General features: G+C 39.7%; 2 protein-coding genes across 3 annotated transcripts in view; both read left to right on the top strand.

The window, feature by feature from the left end:
- The first annotated feature begins 1,836 nt into the window (after nt 1-1,836).
- On the top strand, nt 1,837-5,483 carry creg2 (cellular repressor of E1A-stimulated genes 2). The gene is made up of 4 exons (XM_044218022.1): nt 1,837-2,358; nt 4,167-4,336; nt 4,835-4,948; nt 5,058-5,483. The coding sequence occupies exons 1-4, from the start codon at nt 1,942-1,944 to the stop codon at nt 5,197-5,199; spliced, it is 843 nt and encodes a 280-aa protein (XP_044073957.1). The 5' UTR covers nt 1,837-1,941; the 3' UTR covers nt 5,200-5,483.
- Nucleotides 5,484-7,031: 1,548 nt separating this feature from the next.
- Nucleotides 7,032-17,046, top strand: part of mgat4a (alpha-1,3-mannosyl-glycoprotein 4-beta-N-acetylglucosaminyltransferase A) — a 32,089-nt gene continuing 22,074 nt past the window's right edge. Inside the window, exon 1 of one of the 2 annotated variants that reach the window (XM_044218018.1) lies at nt 7,032-7,885. In XM_044218018.1, coding sequence (XP_044073953.1) covers nt 7,792-7,885 — 94 coding nt within the window. In that variant the 5' untranslated portion in view covers nt 7,032-7,791. The remainder of the gene's footprint in view (nt 7,886-17,046) is intronic. The other variant, XM_044218020.1, reaches the window with a different exon arrangement.

Below are 17,046 nucleotides of genomic sequence, written 5' to 3'. Positions count from 1 at the left end.
TGGTGCAGTAATGGACCAGTAGGCCTATATCATGGGATATCCACTTGCTCACTAACTTGGCCTACGGCACCTGCTGCAGGCCTGAGCTCGATCCTTTCGTCAGCTGTAAATCGTCACTGTGAAAAGGGATCATTACTGGTCCTCTTGCCTGAAACTATAAGGACTTTAAATGGTAGGTTACACTGCATACCATTAATATAATTTTTGGTTTGAAACCAGAGCATGTATTGTACACATATTACCAATACTTAATTGTTTGAGTGCATAATCACACAAAAAAGTCATGTTAATGACCTAAAACTTAAGATAAGATAGAATTTTATTTATCCTGAGGGAGATTGTTGTACAGCAGTTGCGGTACAAAGGAGGAAATAGTGCAAATATAAAATATCAATAAGGTGCAAATCCAAAATACACACAATGCCAAAAATATAAACAGGTTAATGGTAAAGATCATTCTTGGTGAGCTGCAAGTAGACATGTATGATAAGTGGCATATAGCTATTTATGTATAATATATCTGAAACACAGATAAATATGGTTAATTTAAAATGTTCATAATTATTAAGTCATTTAATGCTGCTGCAACTAGTGGCATTAGCTTTGCTGAATCTTTCTTATACATTTAGATTACTATGGGTAATATTAAAACACACTGAGTGCCTAGTAAAATAGAAACCAATGCTAAAATACTGTCTTTGTGAAACCCTGAATTTTAATACCTGTTTGACACTGTGTCAGAGGGATGCTGTTTCAACTCTATGGTGGTTTTTGAGGCTGCAGTTTGCGTTGTTGTTGTTGATGTCTTTATATTGTAATAATGTGGTGCACCAACGGTCTAATGTAAATAATAATGTGTTTTTCTCCTCTATATAATTCAAGCTAAATGTCAATACAACACCATCCATACCACGTACTGCCTCAACACCAGTGGTGAAAGTATTCAGACCCCTCACTTAAGTAAAGCCACCACACATCTCAATTTAAAGTAAAGGCCCCGCATGTTGATGTTTTAGCTGGTCATTTTACTACTTTATATAATGTTATATGTGTATACCTTTTTGGCAATTACTTGGGACCCCTTGTCACAGGTTATGGCCATAGTGGGAAGATAAGCTGTGAACAGTTTGATTCTTCAGTTTGTTTGATTTGAAAGATTTTCAGACACCTAAAGAACTAAGTCAGAGCAAATTATGTAATATGTCTCTTACTGTCCCTTTAATGATCTTGTAACTCCTCAGATTTATCTTTGGACACCTTGGACGGTCCTGACCCTCAGGTTAGGAACTGTTAACCTTACAATGCGTACGCTCATCATAGGTTTTGTATGTAAAAACTTCATTTGCAGAATGTAGTAACCATAGATGTGAAATAAATGTTAGTGGAGGAAAAACTGCAACATTTCCCTCTAAAATCTAGTAGAAGTAGAATTCACACTTCATCCTCTTTGTTTTAAACACTGTGCAGCTCTTTTCATTTTTAAACAGATATATTTTGACATGCATACATTTTATTGTAAATTTCTATTTTATATTTAAGATAATTAACTTGCAGTACTTGTTTACTATGTTTACTGTGACCATTATGCACCAAAATACCAAAGCAAATCCCTTGTACAGTAGGTGAAAACCTACTTGGCAACAAACCTGATTCTGAAAATATGTAAGCCTACTCATTCCTACATATACACTTTACTAAGTACCAATACCTCAAACTTGTACTTGAGTAAATGTTTAATTTCCACCACTATTTAAAACATAAGGTCATTCAGTGTAAATATCAGAAAGTGATTGATTTTAAAATGAATTTCCCTGATTTGTCAGTAGGGGTCGCTGTACGCCTGCTCTCTATTGCAAAACCTCCTCGTGTTACGAAAGCGCACACACGTGAGGTTGTAAACAAGAGAGTGGATGAGGACGGCCATTCTCCAAACTCAATGATATGAGGGCCCGTTTCTTTCCCCTGGCAGTGTTTGCCAGTGTCCTCTGTCTGTGTCACAGCTACACCTTGAGGAGCTCGGTGTCCTGGGTCGTCTCCTCCAACGATGTGGTGGAGGAAGCGGACCTGTCGGAGGAGGTCGCCCCGGCGTTGCTGGTGGACAGTGCCGGGCTGTGGAAGCAGGCTTACCCGTCCTCCAACGTCCTCGGAGACAGCGTGGACAGCCCCGGAGAGCTAGTCAAGCCAGAAAGCGACAATGTGGCGCAGCTTTCCTCTCGCCTGTTTTCATATCGGCTGGAGAAGGTGAGCAGCAGCAGCAGCAGCGGTCCTCCCCCGCACCAGGAGACCGCCAGGACTGCCAGATACATAGCTCATTACAGTGACTGGGGACATCTGGCCACCATTTCAACTCAAGACAAGGTAACACACAGGGGGGAGTGGTCCTCCTCATGTAATATGCAGGTGTTCTGTGGAATTACTGTGTGAACACAGTCAGTGTATTTCAGTATTTAAAACATGAGCAGCCAAGTAACAAGTTTAAAACTCTTCTCATAGTCTAATTAACTAAATTGACACTGAGAGGACCTCAGTAGAGCCAGGGCGGTGGAAAGGGTTTTAGAAATACTGAGGTCCAGTCGTGGAAGGCAACAAGTACACTCACTCAAGTACTAATTTTGAGGTACTTGCACTTTACTTGAGTATTTCCACTTAATGTAACTTTATACTTATCCTCCACTACATTTTAGATGGAAATATTGGGCTTTTTACTCCACTACATTTATCTTAAGTTACTTTGATTTTACATACAAAACATCAACTTATAAAATATGATGCATTATTATGTGGTGGAAAGTAACCAAGTATATTTACTCAAGTACTGTACTTAGTACAATTTTGAGGTACTGAGTATATCTATTTTAATGTACTTAAAGGGACAGTTCACCCCAAAATCATTTTGTTGTGAGCAATATCATGTAGGAACTATTGGTAGAAAGAAAATATAAACTGCTCACAACAAGGTCTGTGGATTATCTTGAGTAAATGGGCCATGATTTCTGGAAAGACACATCGCTGTGGAGTTTTTCAAATGTATTTTTTGGCACTTTGAGCACCACAGGCCGTGTGCCATCCAGTTCCATTAAATGAAACAAATGCAGACATCTCTACATCTCCAAAACTTGGCAGCTCACACCAAAACTATCTAGATGGATAAATAGCACTACAGGTAAGAGGAAAAATATGTATTTTTGATTTTGGGGTGATCTGTCCCTTTAGTACAATATTTTCTGAGGGAAATATTGTACTTTTTACTCCACATTTGACAGCTGTAATTACTACTTACTTTGCAGATTCAGATTAGTAATACACAATATAATTAACAAATGAATTATGATTTATGTGGCTGATTTGGTTGGAGTTGTGCAAAGAAAAGCTTGTGTGAGAGTTGTGCAAGGATTTACGCATGGCCACCATGTACTAATGAAAATGATAAAGTTGTAACTTGTCCCACAACAAAACTAACAAGAAAGACCCTGAAGTCCCCAAAAAATATTATTTTTTATCTTGTTGCACATGATAATAACTTGTGTCCACATATTATCTTGCGCATAAGATTTAAAAAATCTTTTGGGACATTGGGGGCTCCATAATTTAACTCCCTGAAAGGGACAATTTTGCATGAGTACTTTTACTTTTGGTTCATTAAGTACATTTTGCTGGTAATACTAAGGTACTTTTATGCAAGTAGAATTTTGAATGCAGGACTTTTACGTGTAGCAGAGCACCTTTTACATTGTGGTATTTCTACTTTAACTTAAGTAAAGGATCTGAGTACTTCTTGCACTACTGCTGAGTCCATGTCTCCCCAGGGTGCACCCCATTACCTGTCACCTTTTTTTGTTTAGGATTAAAGCAGCTCTACATTTTGTACTATAACACAGTATCAGACAGGTCTCCATTCTCACATTTCTGGCAGAGGGTGAGAATTGCCAGTGTTTACAGATATTGATTAAATAAAAACCACAGAAATAACACTATTCATGTTGATAACTCTTCTCTGTTATGGCAGGTCTCAGCTTTACCAGTCTTGCAGTTTGAAAGATTTTGCATACATACAAATATCCCTGTCTGTTATTACCCTTGAAAAAGATTCACACCAATTTCTGAAAACTACAACGTCATTTTCTCTGTAATGAGATGAATTTAGTAATATCCTACTTTTTGCACAGATCAAAGGTCTCCCCTTTGGGAACATCTTCTCAGTCAGTGATGGACCGCTGGACAACAGCACTGGAGTCATCTATTTTTATGTGACTCCGATGGACAACACTGTATCAGACCTGAAAAGTTACCCCTATGCCTCTCTCACATTCTCAGAGGCCGAGGGAGAATTCTGCAGGTAAACCCCAACTTTTAATGTACTCCCCTGAACTCAGATTCATTTGCTAAAGGGTCCCAAGGCAAAAAATGTATATGTAGTTTTTCTCTGCTGAAATACTACCTGGCCCCAAGGTTTGCTGTGTGGTAATTTGACTAAACAAAACATTTTTGAGGAATATGCAACAAAGCACAACACTGAAATAATGAAGGTCTTAAAACTAACCAACTTAAAACAGAGGCCCTCTTCAGCACGGGCCTCATGATAAGGTAATAAAGCAGTACCCACCTTAAGGACTTACTTATTTTCTAATAACTTATCAGTATAATTAGTACAAACCAGTTGACACACAATAGGCCTGGAGCTTTTTGGGCCCTGGGGCAGTTGCCAGTTTTGCCTGACTAGTGACCCAACCTTGACTGAATTAAATGACTGCAAGTTACTGAGAGGCTCAGAAAAGCCAGAACCCCTATTGTGTCTGTGTGTGTGTTACAATGGTATGGTCTTTTGTATTTCAAGGCAAATGGTGTATGATCCAGAGGATCCAAGATGTGCTCGACTCACATTAACAGGCAAGATGGTGGAGGTGGCCCCAGAGGAGCTCGCGTTTGCAAAGGAGGCGATGTTCTCAAGGTAACTAATGTAGTAGGGATGAATACATGCTGGCTTCCATCAACCCTGAAAATGAGGGAAAACAACAATATCTGACACATTTCTTCATGCGTTGCTCTTGTTTTTGTAGACATCCTGTGATGGCAAAGTGGCCAGTGGGACACAAGTGGTTCTTCATGAAGCTGGAGTTGATTCAGGTCTGGCTGCAGGACTGGACTGGAGGCATATCACTCATTCCACTGGAGGACTACTTTAAAGCTACGCCTTTCTGAGAATATCTCTTCCTCTGCATCATGTCAGTCTATACAGATCAGTTCAGCTGTCTACACCACAGATGTCGCTCTAATGAAGGGGGAAGAATTCCCAAAGCAGCAATGTGCAAAATTTTTTTTCAGAATCTTTTTCAAATACTGTTGCTATCTTAATTTGTGAAAGTGATTTTTTTTCTCTCTTCCCCTTCAACTTGGCTTGTCACACAAAATCGGTTTCCTGTGTTTTGGTGTGTGAATGTATTTTTAATTATATGTCATTTAATTTATTCTTTATAAACATTGATTTCAATTTTATGGGTTTGCATTAAAATATGTGTGCTGTTTGAAAAATAAATGAATGTCAGCACACACAATTATTATTTGTTGTGTACAGTTAGCATTTAAACCTTCCAAGGGACTTGTAATGTCAACACTTCATTTTGAGACAAAAAAGTTCAGTGTGGTTGTTTTTAAAAAATCTAGTACCTGGAAATAACTGAGGTGACCATGAGTTATTATTAGCTGGACTGCATGGTTGACTGCTGTTTCCAAGGTCAAGAATGAACTCTGATCCTAAATTAGCAATATGCTTTGACACTGTGTGTATACAGCTGCTCAAATGAAGCATCATAGCCTATCTATAGTGTTGTCTCACTCAACTTGAAAATGTATTACAGTGTAGTTCTGCATGCATGCATAGTACAAGCCAGCCTCCAATACAAAAGGACCATTGGTGACAAATATTGAGTTTAAAAGTTTTAGTTTTACCAACTAACTGGGTGTGACAGCAGTAGGCCTACAATAAGAATTTATAGGAATTAGTAGTTCGATCGTAGTCTTCTCTCTCCACATTTGTTATCAGAAAAAGCCTCTAAAACGGACATTTAAAATAAATCATGTTTCTTGGTGTTTAAGGGAGCATCAAATGGTAGGGCCGTGTTGTCATCTATAACGGCTCGCACTGGTTTTTAACAAACATACAAATAACATCGACATTAATGCAGTTGAGGCCATAACCACTAGATGGCGCGCATTCAACTTGTAGAAAAAAAAAGAGTCGTTGCTGCTTGGTGGTAAACAGATTTTGGTCACTGGTAATTTCATGGTACGGCCACCTCGTCACAATTTTCAGTTCAACGCTTTAATTTTAGGTATTTCAAACTGAACCAAAATTAAGGGTTAAACTTCCGGTGAAAATGAACTTCCAATTTTTAAAGCTATTTGAATTTCGACTCAGGCACAGCAGCTGCCATTAACTTCAATTGATCAAATGGACAGTTTCTTCAATAAAATAGCCTCCATTCCGACACATTTTAATGACTTAAAGTAGCTTAATCCATAATAATACATAAAAATGGATTTGTTGATTTATATTTTGTACTAACAATCTGAATCTGCAAAGTAACTAGTAAGTAATGTTGTCAAATAAATGTAGTGGAGTAAAAAGTACAATATTGGCTTCCAAAATGTAGTAGAGTAGAAGTATAAAGTAGCAAAAAATGGAAATACCTCAAAATTGTACCACTGCACGTGAGCTAATAGGAATTACACGAGAGTCCCAATTTAACGTCCTACGTCATTCAATACTTGTACACTTTCGGATATTGTAAAATAGGCAGTAGAATTCGCTTTCTAATACATTAAATGGTTAAACTGGAGTGAAAATGTATCAGTAGTTCTGTTAAAAGTGGCGGAGAGGGTCCCTCGCGCTCACGACAGTCCTTAACTTCAACGGCAAAATAAAAGCCATCATCCATCGTGATACATGCTGCGAGAGTACAGAAAACGCTCTTCTTCCTGACTACCATTACTTTTTAAGATCACCGCTGATTTCTCTCTTCCTCTCGCGCACCAGGTGCCAAATATCGCGCGAGCCCGCAGCTCATTCCGTTTGTGTGCAGTTATGTCTGAAAGAAGCAGTAGGGAACATTAACGTCAAAGTTAGCTATGTATAATTGACAAAATCCCATCACTTTAAACAGACAGAAGAAGCCAGCAATGTTACGTATTCCGTATCTGGAAAAGGGCATTAGTGACAACGTTGCAGAGAGAACGGGAGGTTAGTTAGCAACACGCTGCTTTTATTTTTTAAAATTCATCTGTTGCCAGTTGAAGCGGAATCAACCCGATGTGAGCATTTTGAGGCGTTGCCTTTCGGCCACCGTCATTAACCGAACAGCCTATCCTCGAGGACCAACCGTCACACACTCGAAATGCCTTCTACTTGTAACTTGTAGCTAACGGCTGGCTGTAAAACAAATACAATGGGTTGTATCGGCAGCTAGCTTGTTCCATCTTAACCGACCATGTAAGCTGTCTTGTCACAGAAGGCAGTTGACTCGTGACCGATCGCCGTCGGACGGTACAGGACAGGAGCCAGTTACAGCCCAACGAACAACGACAAGGAAAGACGCACCAAGACTCTCGGTACATCCGAGCACTCCCCTCCCAGCGCCGAAGTCAATGTTCACAGTCCTGTTTTATTTATTTATTTTTTCGTTTGACGCCCCCATATTCCTGCGCCTACACCCGTCTCAACACCCTGAAGGCAGAGAGAGGAGGGAGCTCTGGGGTCCCCGACACTCAGCCGAGGGGAGGCATCGCTGAAATGAGATGAGGCTCAGAAATGGAACTGTGGCCACTGCGATTATTTTCTTCACGTCTTTCCTCAGCCTGTCCTGGTACACATCGTGGCAGAATGGCAAAGGTAGGTTGGTTCGTCTCTGTCATCACGGTTGCCACACAAATGTAATGCGTGTTTGGCTTTTAGAAGAAGAAGCGACAGTTGTAAGGCCTGCTTAACAAAAACTAGCTGACATCAAGCTGCCGTGTGTCCAGCAGCGTGTCGTTGGACAGCAGGTGTTGCCGTTCACTTCGAGCAGCATCCTGTATTCATACAGTGGATTGATATTAACAGGCAACGTGTCATTCCTTACATTGTCGTGGTGCAACGTTCATTAACAAAAAAGGATACCTATTGTAATAATTAGCCTTTCTAAACTCGTTCGTGTGTATTGTTTTGTAAGTATTACTATTCCTACTAATGTATGCGTTTTTACAGTTTGACAGCATGGCATATCAGCCCTTACCTCCCCTCACACCTCATTGCTCATCTCCACACTGCTCTGTTTCCATCCAACCTCCAACAGTTAGGCGTAATTTAGCAGGTCCATGTCAGTTTAAAGCACCAGGCAGCACAGTTTGCAGCACTTCTTGATAATCACACCATTCGATGCCCTTTCCCTTCCTGTAGAAACATAAAGGTCTTGAATGTGAACATATGAACCACGTTTCTACATGTCCTCTCAAACATCTGGGTTCAGGCTTATTACACAAGTGTGTCTGTGCTTACTTGCCAGGGTTAACCCAATCCATGTGGGGAGGGTTGTGGGCCTTAGTGACTTATTATCAGCAGAGTGTAAATAATTGCGGCCTTTAGAAAAATTCCAAGCCAAGGGTTCATGTTGTGATTACTGTGGAGCTTATCAGCTTGATGAAATATGTTCCTTTCAATGGAGTCCAGTGAGTGCCACTACAAGAACAGGCCAAGACTGGTCCATGGCTTGATGAAAGTGCCTGTGTGATAAGCAGAGGTCAAGTGGTGATGACCTTTGTTCTGTCTGCTGCACCTGTTGCTACAATACAGTAGGTCTGTAGTCAGAACAGGGATATTGAGAGCAGACCCTTCTGTTGAATTTCACGTAATTGTCGGCTTATACAAACATTGGCTAGTAGTTTTCTATTAAGTTGGAAACAAGCACCCTTTTATCTGTACACAGGTGTCTCTACAGTTGATGAAATTGGCATATGCTCAAATGTACAACTTTTAAGCATTAAAATATCCACTGATCATAGAGGAGAAACATGTGGATTTGACATGCATTTTGACCTTTTTAAATTGTAATGTATCAGGATTTAGAAGATGTTTTTCTCTTAATATCCTAAACAACCTGAATTCTCAAGGATGGTCAATAGGCCATTTTTACCGCAGACATTTTGATTTGTCATAAAGCACAGGTGTCACTAATAACATTAACGAGGACTCTGTTGTATTCAGTTGTCTTAGTAAGCCGTGACAGTGAGTCAGCAAGCACAATATCAGGACCCTGAAACTGAAGCAAAAATGGAATTCAGCCACCATCAGTTTTATTATTTACTTTGTACTTTTTACTCCACTACATTTATTAAATAGTCAAAACACAAGTAAATGAAGAAATCAAAATCCGATCCTTTCTGTACTATACTGTGCTTTGACTACCTCAATGGTTGGGGCCAAAAACATCTTGAAAATCTGTAAAGAAAACATTCTCATTTGCTTGCATGCTGCCTATATGTTGTCACTTAAACAACATGTTTTCCAATCTGATCACACATGCGCGAATACAATAAGGCTACAAGTCATACACAACAACAGAACTAATAACACAATAGACGTTTCCTTGGGATGCTGGCAAACAATTGGCAAACATTAACAGGCATACAGACACTTTCTGAACTAAAACTAAAATAAACATTGTTTGCTAATTTTCGAACACAACACAACACAAGTGGTCGACATATTTGTCATTTCTAGAGTAGTATAGTGTAGAGTTAGACTTTATGCCACGTAGGTATTGACAAATTGGAGAATGTGCTTCTTAATTAGATTGTTTTGCTTATTTGCAGCATTTCTTTCCCATGTGCTGCTGCCTATGTGTGGTCAAAGATATTTTCTTCTCTTGTTTATGTTTTGTTTATTTGCTTCTGTTTTCTTAAGTTGCAGTGCATTGAGCCTATTTGTTTAAACGAAGGTTCATTTCAGTTTGGACTACAAAATGTGTCAAATGTTCATGTTCTGGGGGTAAAAGGGGGCGAGCAGTAATGAAGATCTCTTTTTGGCCTTGTAGTGAAAGCTAGTGTATTGATTTATACCATAAACTCTGAGCAGCATTAGTATATGTGAAGGCCATGACACAAATAGCTCTGACTTTTTGCTGAAAAGTTGCATTCTTTGTGCCCAAGACTGGGCTGCTTCCTTTCTTTTTGTGACAGAGATCAAATGTAACCCTAAATATCCTAGCAGGGGGAGGAGGACAAATGAAAGAGATTCAGTTGGATCTAGACACTAAACGCATCTTTAAAAGGTCCCAAATAAAATGCGATATACTCACATTCACACTTACTGTACATGCTTGCAGAAAATGATTTTGTCACTTTAAGATGCCTGAAGCCAGGGTATGTAAAGCTCAGATTAATGTATTGCCTTTAAGTGTAGGCTTTATCAGCATCAACAACATCACAAGCTTTATTCATGTACTTTACCTTGTATTGCACTGGCTCCTTGCCTCTCTGTGTTGTTTCTTGCCTGAACATGAGATGTTTTAATACAGCTTTTCTGTCTTTCTTTCTTTTTTTTAACATATAAGCCTCTTTGATATCTCATATCATATCCCCCTGAGGTTCTAGATGGCTTCTCTTGATGCTCCCCAGCGTAGGTGTATCGAGTATACTTGGCCCCAGGCATTGCGTCATTCTGAAAATGAACATTTCATAACCTGTTCCAGTAGTTGAACACAGAAAACATGTTTGTATTCAGGCTCATGACTGTGTTGTATGCTTCAATTATTGTAGTCTATAAGATTGGTGGTTTTGTTTGGGCGGCTATTGGAGTGGAGAACTGATCTTAGGCAAAGTTTTTCTTTTTATTTATTTATTTTTTTGCCTAACCCTTTGCTTCCGACAGCCTGTCTTGTTCCTGGTCACTTGACTGCTGTGAATGAGAGCTGTGGCAGTCAGCTGTCCAAACACTCCATGTTGAATGACTCTCCAGAATGTGTACTTCTCTGTCAGAGTCTGCCCCATCCCCTAGTGAGAAACTGCTCTCTGGTATCTCTGTGGTTACATCTCAGATAGAACTAAACAATATAAACCATTTCCTCAAAATGAGACTGTTGCCATTTAAGCTTAGCAGAGCTTTTCCCCATAATTTCGTCTTGTATTTGCTTTTTCCATATTAATAATAGTAAGTAATAAGTTAATAGTCAGCACAATTAAAACTGATGAGTGGGTAGTAGGGAAAAGCAGATTAGAGAGGTACAATCCCAATATCACGTTTCACAGTGATAGGACAAAAAACCTGATTACGACTACACAATCTACAAGAGCTGCCTCCTGACCATAAAGTACACTTGTGACACAGCAAGTGTGTGCTAACCACCTTGTTTATTGTCAACCTTAGGGGAAGAAAGTAGCGCTATACTACCGTCACCATATTATACCACCACAAGTTGCTTTTAAAAATGATTTTCCATGTTTAAAATATATTTTCTTTCACTTACAAGCATAGTTAGAGTTACATACAGAGCTTTGTTTTAATTCAGGAAGTCTCATTGATATAAAGATCTCTTTTACAAGAGAGACTTGAGAACAAATTATGTTTATACAATATCACACCAAGACGAGTCAGTCACACAAAGCAGTCATAACACGCGCAGACCCTAATAGAAACAGTCAATAATATAATTTTTATTATTCACTTTAAACTTGAATAAGGATTTTAAGTGTCTTAGCAACTTTTATTGCAATGGAATGAAAACACAGGTATGTTGATGTCTTCCAGATGTTAGTGATGACCATCCGACCTTTTCATATAACTCACAGTGACGAGTGTGATAAATGTCTTGAGTAATGAATCGAATGCCACTGTGGTGAATGGCATCCAATGGTTTAAGGGTAGGATGATGAGCATACAGGATATATCCATAATGTAGTATAGTGAATTATAATGTGTTTCCTGTTATTAAAGGAGAAACAAGCTCTGTTCTGGTATAAGAATCCAATTTGAAGTTATACTTAAATGATAAAAATATGTGTTGCAGATGTTTGATATACTTGTTTGTATTTTGATAATGCTATAGTTGTGAGCACTATAGCAACTCTTTCTCTGTGGTTTCCAGCCCTAGTTAGAGACAGCTCTAATGTGCTTATGGTTTCAGCTGATTTGCTCAGATTTAATGGTTACCAAACACAAAACACTCCTCCTTTTACAGATGTGACTTGCTCCTTGCCTTTCTTGAACCCATGCATTTCCCTTCTGCTGTGTTTCAAAGGCATGGTTTTCCTCCATCATCACATCATTCCAAACACAATGGGCCAAAAATAGCACAAGTGATTGCAGTGACGGGGGTAAATGAGCAGGCAGATAAGGAGGGTGTTAGGCCAGATACATGGTTTATTAGTTCGAATAGGACAGAATATGGCTTGCACATTGTGTTTTCTCATTTGTACTGTGGGGTTATATGTGTGTGTATACATTTAGTTTGTGTGTACTGTGAGGTAGGGCAGTCTGCCAGACAAATCCTAAGAGGCCTGGAAGGAGGAAGAGAGTAGAAAGGCCAAATTTTAAAAAGAGAGAGGATGAGAAGAGCCTGAGGTGGGCTGTATGATGGAGAGAAAGGATGAGAGAGCTGACAAGGCAGTGAGACAGTGGGATTAGTTATTTTTTCTGTGTTTTGTACCCTGCTTAGTCACACATACATACCCACCTCCCTTTATCCCAGACAGCCCTTAGTTTCTCTAAACAGGAACAGGCGTCTTCGGCCATTAGTGAGTTGACAATCTTCATTGTTTCCCTCCTCGTGCTTTAGCTCACTTCCTGTATCCCACACTGCTATTCATTCATTCATGCATGTTCTTTCTCTACTTCTGGACAGACTTCCCAACAACACACTATTTCTCCTCAGTTTCAGGGAAAAGAGACAGTGATTGTTGGGCATTAACTGTGCCCTTGTCGACTAACCTGTACCATAAACTTGCTCTACATACAAGAACCTGTCGGTACACATTTGTTTCTCTGTGTGGATGTGGTCACACATTTACCTGAAATGAGTTTACAAGTTAAAAGCCAGATATACTTTGCAGGATTTCATAACTCGGGGTCTGTAAACAAACAGTCCACATGGACCTCACTGATATAGGGAGATGACGAACATTTCTTAACGCAAATCCTCTTGGCCATGCAGATGTGGAAAGTGTAATTTGGGCTTTAATTGTTAGTTTAAGGGCAGATTTCCCTCAGCTTCTTAAAGCTGCTGCTAAACACATTGCCCGAAGGGGCTAAAACCCTTTTATGTTTGTGCCGGTTTATTATTATTATTATTATTATTATTAATTATTTGTTGTTTGGAATGACCTAGAAACACGAAACTTGGCCCAATAACTGGAAATGATGTGCATGTGCTTCCACAGATATATGAGCCCAATCGTCCTCATGGTGGTGCTGTAATTAAGGCTCATAAATGCAATTTTGAACAGGCAGCGCCCCTCAAACCGTACGTCTGAATGACTGGAAATTTCTCTCACAAGTTCAGCTCAATGTGCTCTACAAAAAAAGCCTCTTCGAACACTACAGTCCGCCTAACTAGATTTTTCGGCATTTTTAAATTTTTTGAAAAACACATTTTTGACATCTCCTCCTAAACTGTAGGTCCGATTGCTACCACATTTTCAGTGGATCATCATTGGATGAAGCTTATCAAAGGTTTTATAAAGCTTGTTGATATCTTATTTAGTTTTCAAGAAATTGACCAATTAACTTCAAAAGGACGTGTTCCGCACATAAATAGACCAAACTCAACAACCATTGGGCCAATCATCACAAATCTTACAGTACTTAACATACACATAAGTACCTGAAACATACCCTGACAGTTTCATTCAAATCGACCGCTAGGGGGCGCTACAAATACAAAAAACGGGAATGTAGTTTAAAATGCCCATTATAACTTCGCAGTGCCCAAGGTTTTATTTTTAGATTGCAAATTTTTTTCCAACAGTGCAAAACTATTTATATTCACTTTTCTATTAGGTTGACAAGGAAAAAATCATCAAATCCTCACATTTGAGAAGGTGGAAACAGTAAATGTTGGATATTTTTGTTTTTATAAATTACTGAATTTATTAGATGATTATCAAAATAGTTGCTGATTATTTTCTGTCAATCAACTAATCGGTAAATCAACTAATCTTTTCAGCTCTAAAATTAGTTTTTGTAGTGGACTCTGGATCCCAATGGATACAATTGATTAGGTGACATTCCTTAAAGTGGAGTTTCCAAAAAAATGATCGTAGCCTTACAGGAGCCAAGTGGAGCCAGAGGAGTTGAAGTAAGCAGAGCAGGGTCACGCTCTCAGCTCACTGCTGTCAGACAGCATGCTCTGCCACAAAGAGACACAGCAGGCTGCAGGAGCTTATCATGACTTATAGCACAGTAGAGGAAGAAGAGTGGGTGGAGGTCAGTAGAAACAATGAGCCTATGGTGAGGAAGCAAAATTAGGAATCTGGGTTGGAATGTTGCCACATGGGCAAATATTAATCTGGTTTCTTCTGATGCAATTTTTTTTTACCCCAAGTCAAGAAGTGAAAGGATTGTGGTGTATTGCAAAAATGACAGAATGGGATAAAGGTGTGCTTTTTCTCTTTCTGCAAACTACATGGAGCCGTTGAGGGAGTATCACTCGCCTACTCATGGATCGACTTGCACTTCTCTTCAGGGAAATACCACCAAAAATCAATTATACTACTCTGTGCATGTGCAGTATTATTTATACGTGTGGGTGTGCTTGTGTTTTTCTGTATGAAGATATGTGTTGCATGATTTATACCTAGTGAGACTGCTTAACCAAAAAAGTTGAACTTGTCTTAACCAGTAACACTTAAAAGTAACACACTGATCTGATCTTTTCTGTCCAATGGATATGAGCGTCACAGTACAGTATGTTTCTTCACATGACTGTCAAAAAAAAAATCTTCTGAGTTGTGCTTACGTGTGTTAGTCATGTTAGATGAATGTTGGAGCATCTGTGAACTTTTAGTTCTGCTCCCTAAATGAGAGCAAAACCAACATGTTATAACCATTCGTGTTAGCTCAAGTTCATGTTTTGCACCATCTGCCCTACTTAAGAGATAACAGCCTGGTTAAATGCTTTGTGTTGCACATAGCAGCTGCAGTGGAGAACCACGTGGCTAGCAGGTGCACCACTCAAGGGTGTTCATACATGCATAATTCATGTGACAGAACCAGACTCAGAGAGAGAGAGAAAATAATGATAGTAATAAGACTAATGATAATTGTAGTGTGGTTGTCGAGCAGTAACATGGGAGCACTAGAGGGCCCCAATCATAGATTTAGACTCTGCAGCACCCAAGGCAGAAATACCTGCTGAAAGCGACAGAAGGAGAGAGAAGAGAAACGAGAAAGCACAAAACTACGGGAGAGAGAAGATATTGAGTTAGTAACATGCAGCAATGGGATAAGAATGCACACAGATGGAGAGGAGGACAGAGGAAGTCTCCCAGCAGTCAAGGCCTATAGCAGCATAACTAAGGGATGGTTCAGGACTCACCTGAGCCAGCCCTAACTATAAGCTTTATCAAAGAGGAAAGTCTCAAGCCTACTCTTAAATGTGGAGATGGTGTCTGCCTCCTGAACCCAGACTGGGACCTTATTCCACAGGAGAGGAGCTTAATGGCTGAAGGCTCTGGCTCCCATTCTACTTTTGGAGACTCTAGGAACCACAAGTAACCCTGCATTCTGGGAGCGCAGTGTCCTATAGGGGTAATAAGGTATTGTGAGCTCTTTTAAGATACAATGGTGCCAGACCATTAAGAGCTTTGTAGGCGAGGAGAAGGATTTTAAATGCTATTCTGGATTTTACAGGAAGCCAGTGCAGAGAAGCTAATATTGGAGAAATATGATCTCTTTTCCTAGTTCTTGTCAGTACACGTGCCGCAGCATTCTGGAGCAACTGGAGAGTCTTAAGGGACTTTTTAGGCCAGCCTGATAATAATGAATTCCAATAATCCACCCTAGAAGTAACAAATGCATGGACTAGTTTTTCTGCATCGTTTTGAGTCAGGATGTGCCGGATTTTTGCTATGTTACATAGGTGAAAGAAGGCAGTCCTTGAAGTTTGTTTTATGTGGGAGTTAAAGGATAAATCCTGATCAAAGATAACTCCAAGGTTACTTACGGTGGTGCTGGAGGCCAGGCCAATGCCATCTAGAGTAACTATATCTTCATATAACGTGTCTTGAAAGTGTTTGGGGCCAAGTACAATAACTTCAGTTTTGTCAAGAGTTTAACATCAGAAAACTGCAGATCATCCAGATTTTTATGTCCTTAACACTAGAAGTGCCAGAATTCCAAACTTACTAGAATTGCCGGAAGCGGTCATTTTGACCGCTAGATTCCAAACTCTATAATCTCTAATGATAAATTACCCAAATGGGAGATTAACACATTTATTGTGTTAGGATATCTTTTAAAAAACAAATAACACCAAAATATACATTTAAAAAACTTTAATTATACATTTATCAATATTCATATCATCGCATATAGTAAACCGTAATTATTGCATACGCTATATTCACACCAGTATCACCGACTCCCGCTTTGCCTTCAGCCCATCGGTGATGCCCACGCTTGTGTGTACGGAGCTCAGCAAACATACATTATTCCTCGGCTTTCCCTGGTAGATGGTGAACGTCGCATCTATACATGGCACACTGATGTGCTGAACAGCTCCGCTTGCTCTTTTTGGAGGAGGCGACTCACGCTTAGTTTTCCCCAGGGTGCCAACCAGGCTGGTCTTCTTGGCCTGTAAGGCGGTGGCTAGTTTCAGAGAAGAGAAGAAATTATCTGGTAATATTTCTTCCCTTCCCCAGGAATGGCTCCCCCAGTTTCAGCTCCACACTTTCTCCCACGAGCTGATCTTTGCTCCGCGTCTCCTCTTTTCCCAGAAACGGAGCCCCGTTCAGCATGGATTTTGAATTGACATCCGCAGCTAGCCAAAATTGTCAGGTCATGAGCTGTCACTACGGTGCTGA

The sequence above is a fragment of the Siniperca chuatsi genome, linkage group LG12 (assembly GCF_020085105.1).
Source record: "Siniperca chuatsi isolate FFG_IHB_CAS linkage group LG12, ASM2008510v1, whole genome shotgun sequence".
Lineage (NCBI taxonomy): Eukaryota > Metazoa > Chordata > Actinopteri > Centrarchiformes > Sinipercidae > Siniperca > Siniperca chuatsi.
Note: the sequence above shows the minus strand (reverse complement) of the source record. Positions and strands in the feature narration are given on the sequence as shown.

Bases quoted from the DNA above. Each gene is read 5' to 3' on its own strand.
- creg2 (XM_044218022.1), top strand. From the start codon at position 1,942: ATGAGGGCCCGTTTCTTTCCCCTGGCAGTGTTTGCCAGTGTCCTCTGT. The intron at 2,359-4,166 runs GTAACACACAGG...CTTTTTGCACAG, and splicing joins CCATTTCAACTCAAGACAAG to ATCAAAGGTCTCCCCTTTGG. The intron at 4,337-4,834 runs GTAAACCCCAAC...TTGTATTTCAAG, and splicing joins GCCGAGGGAGAATTCTGCAG to GCAAATGGTGTATGATCCAG.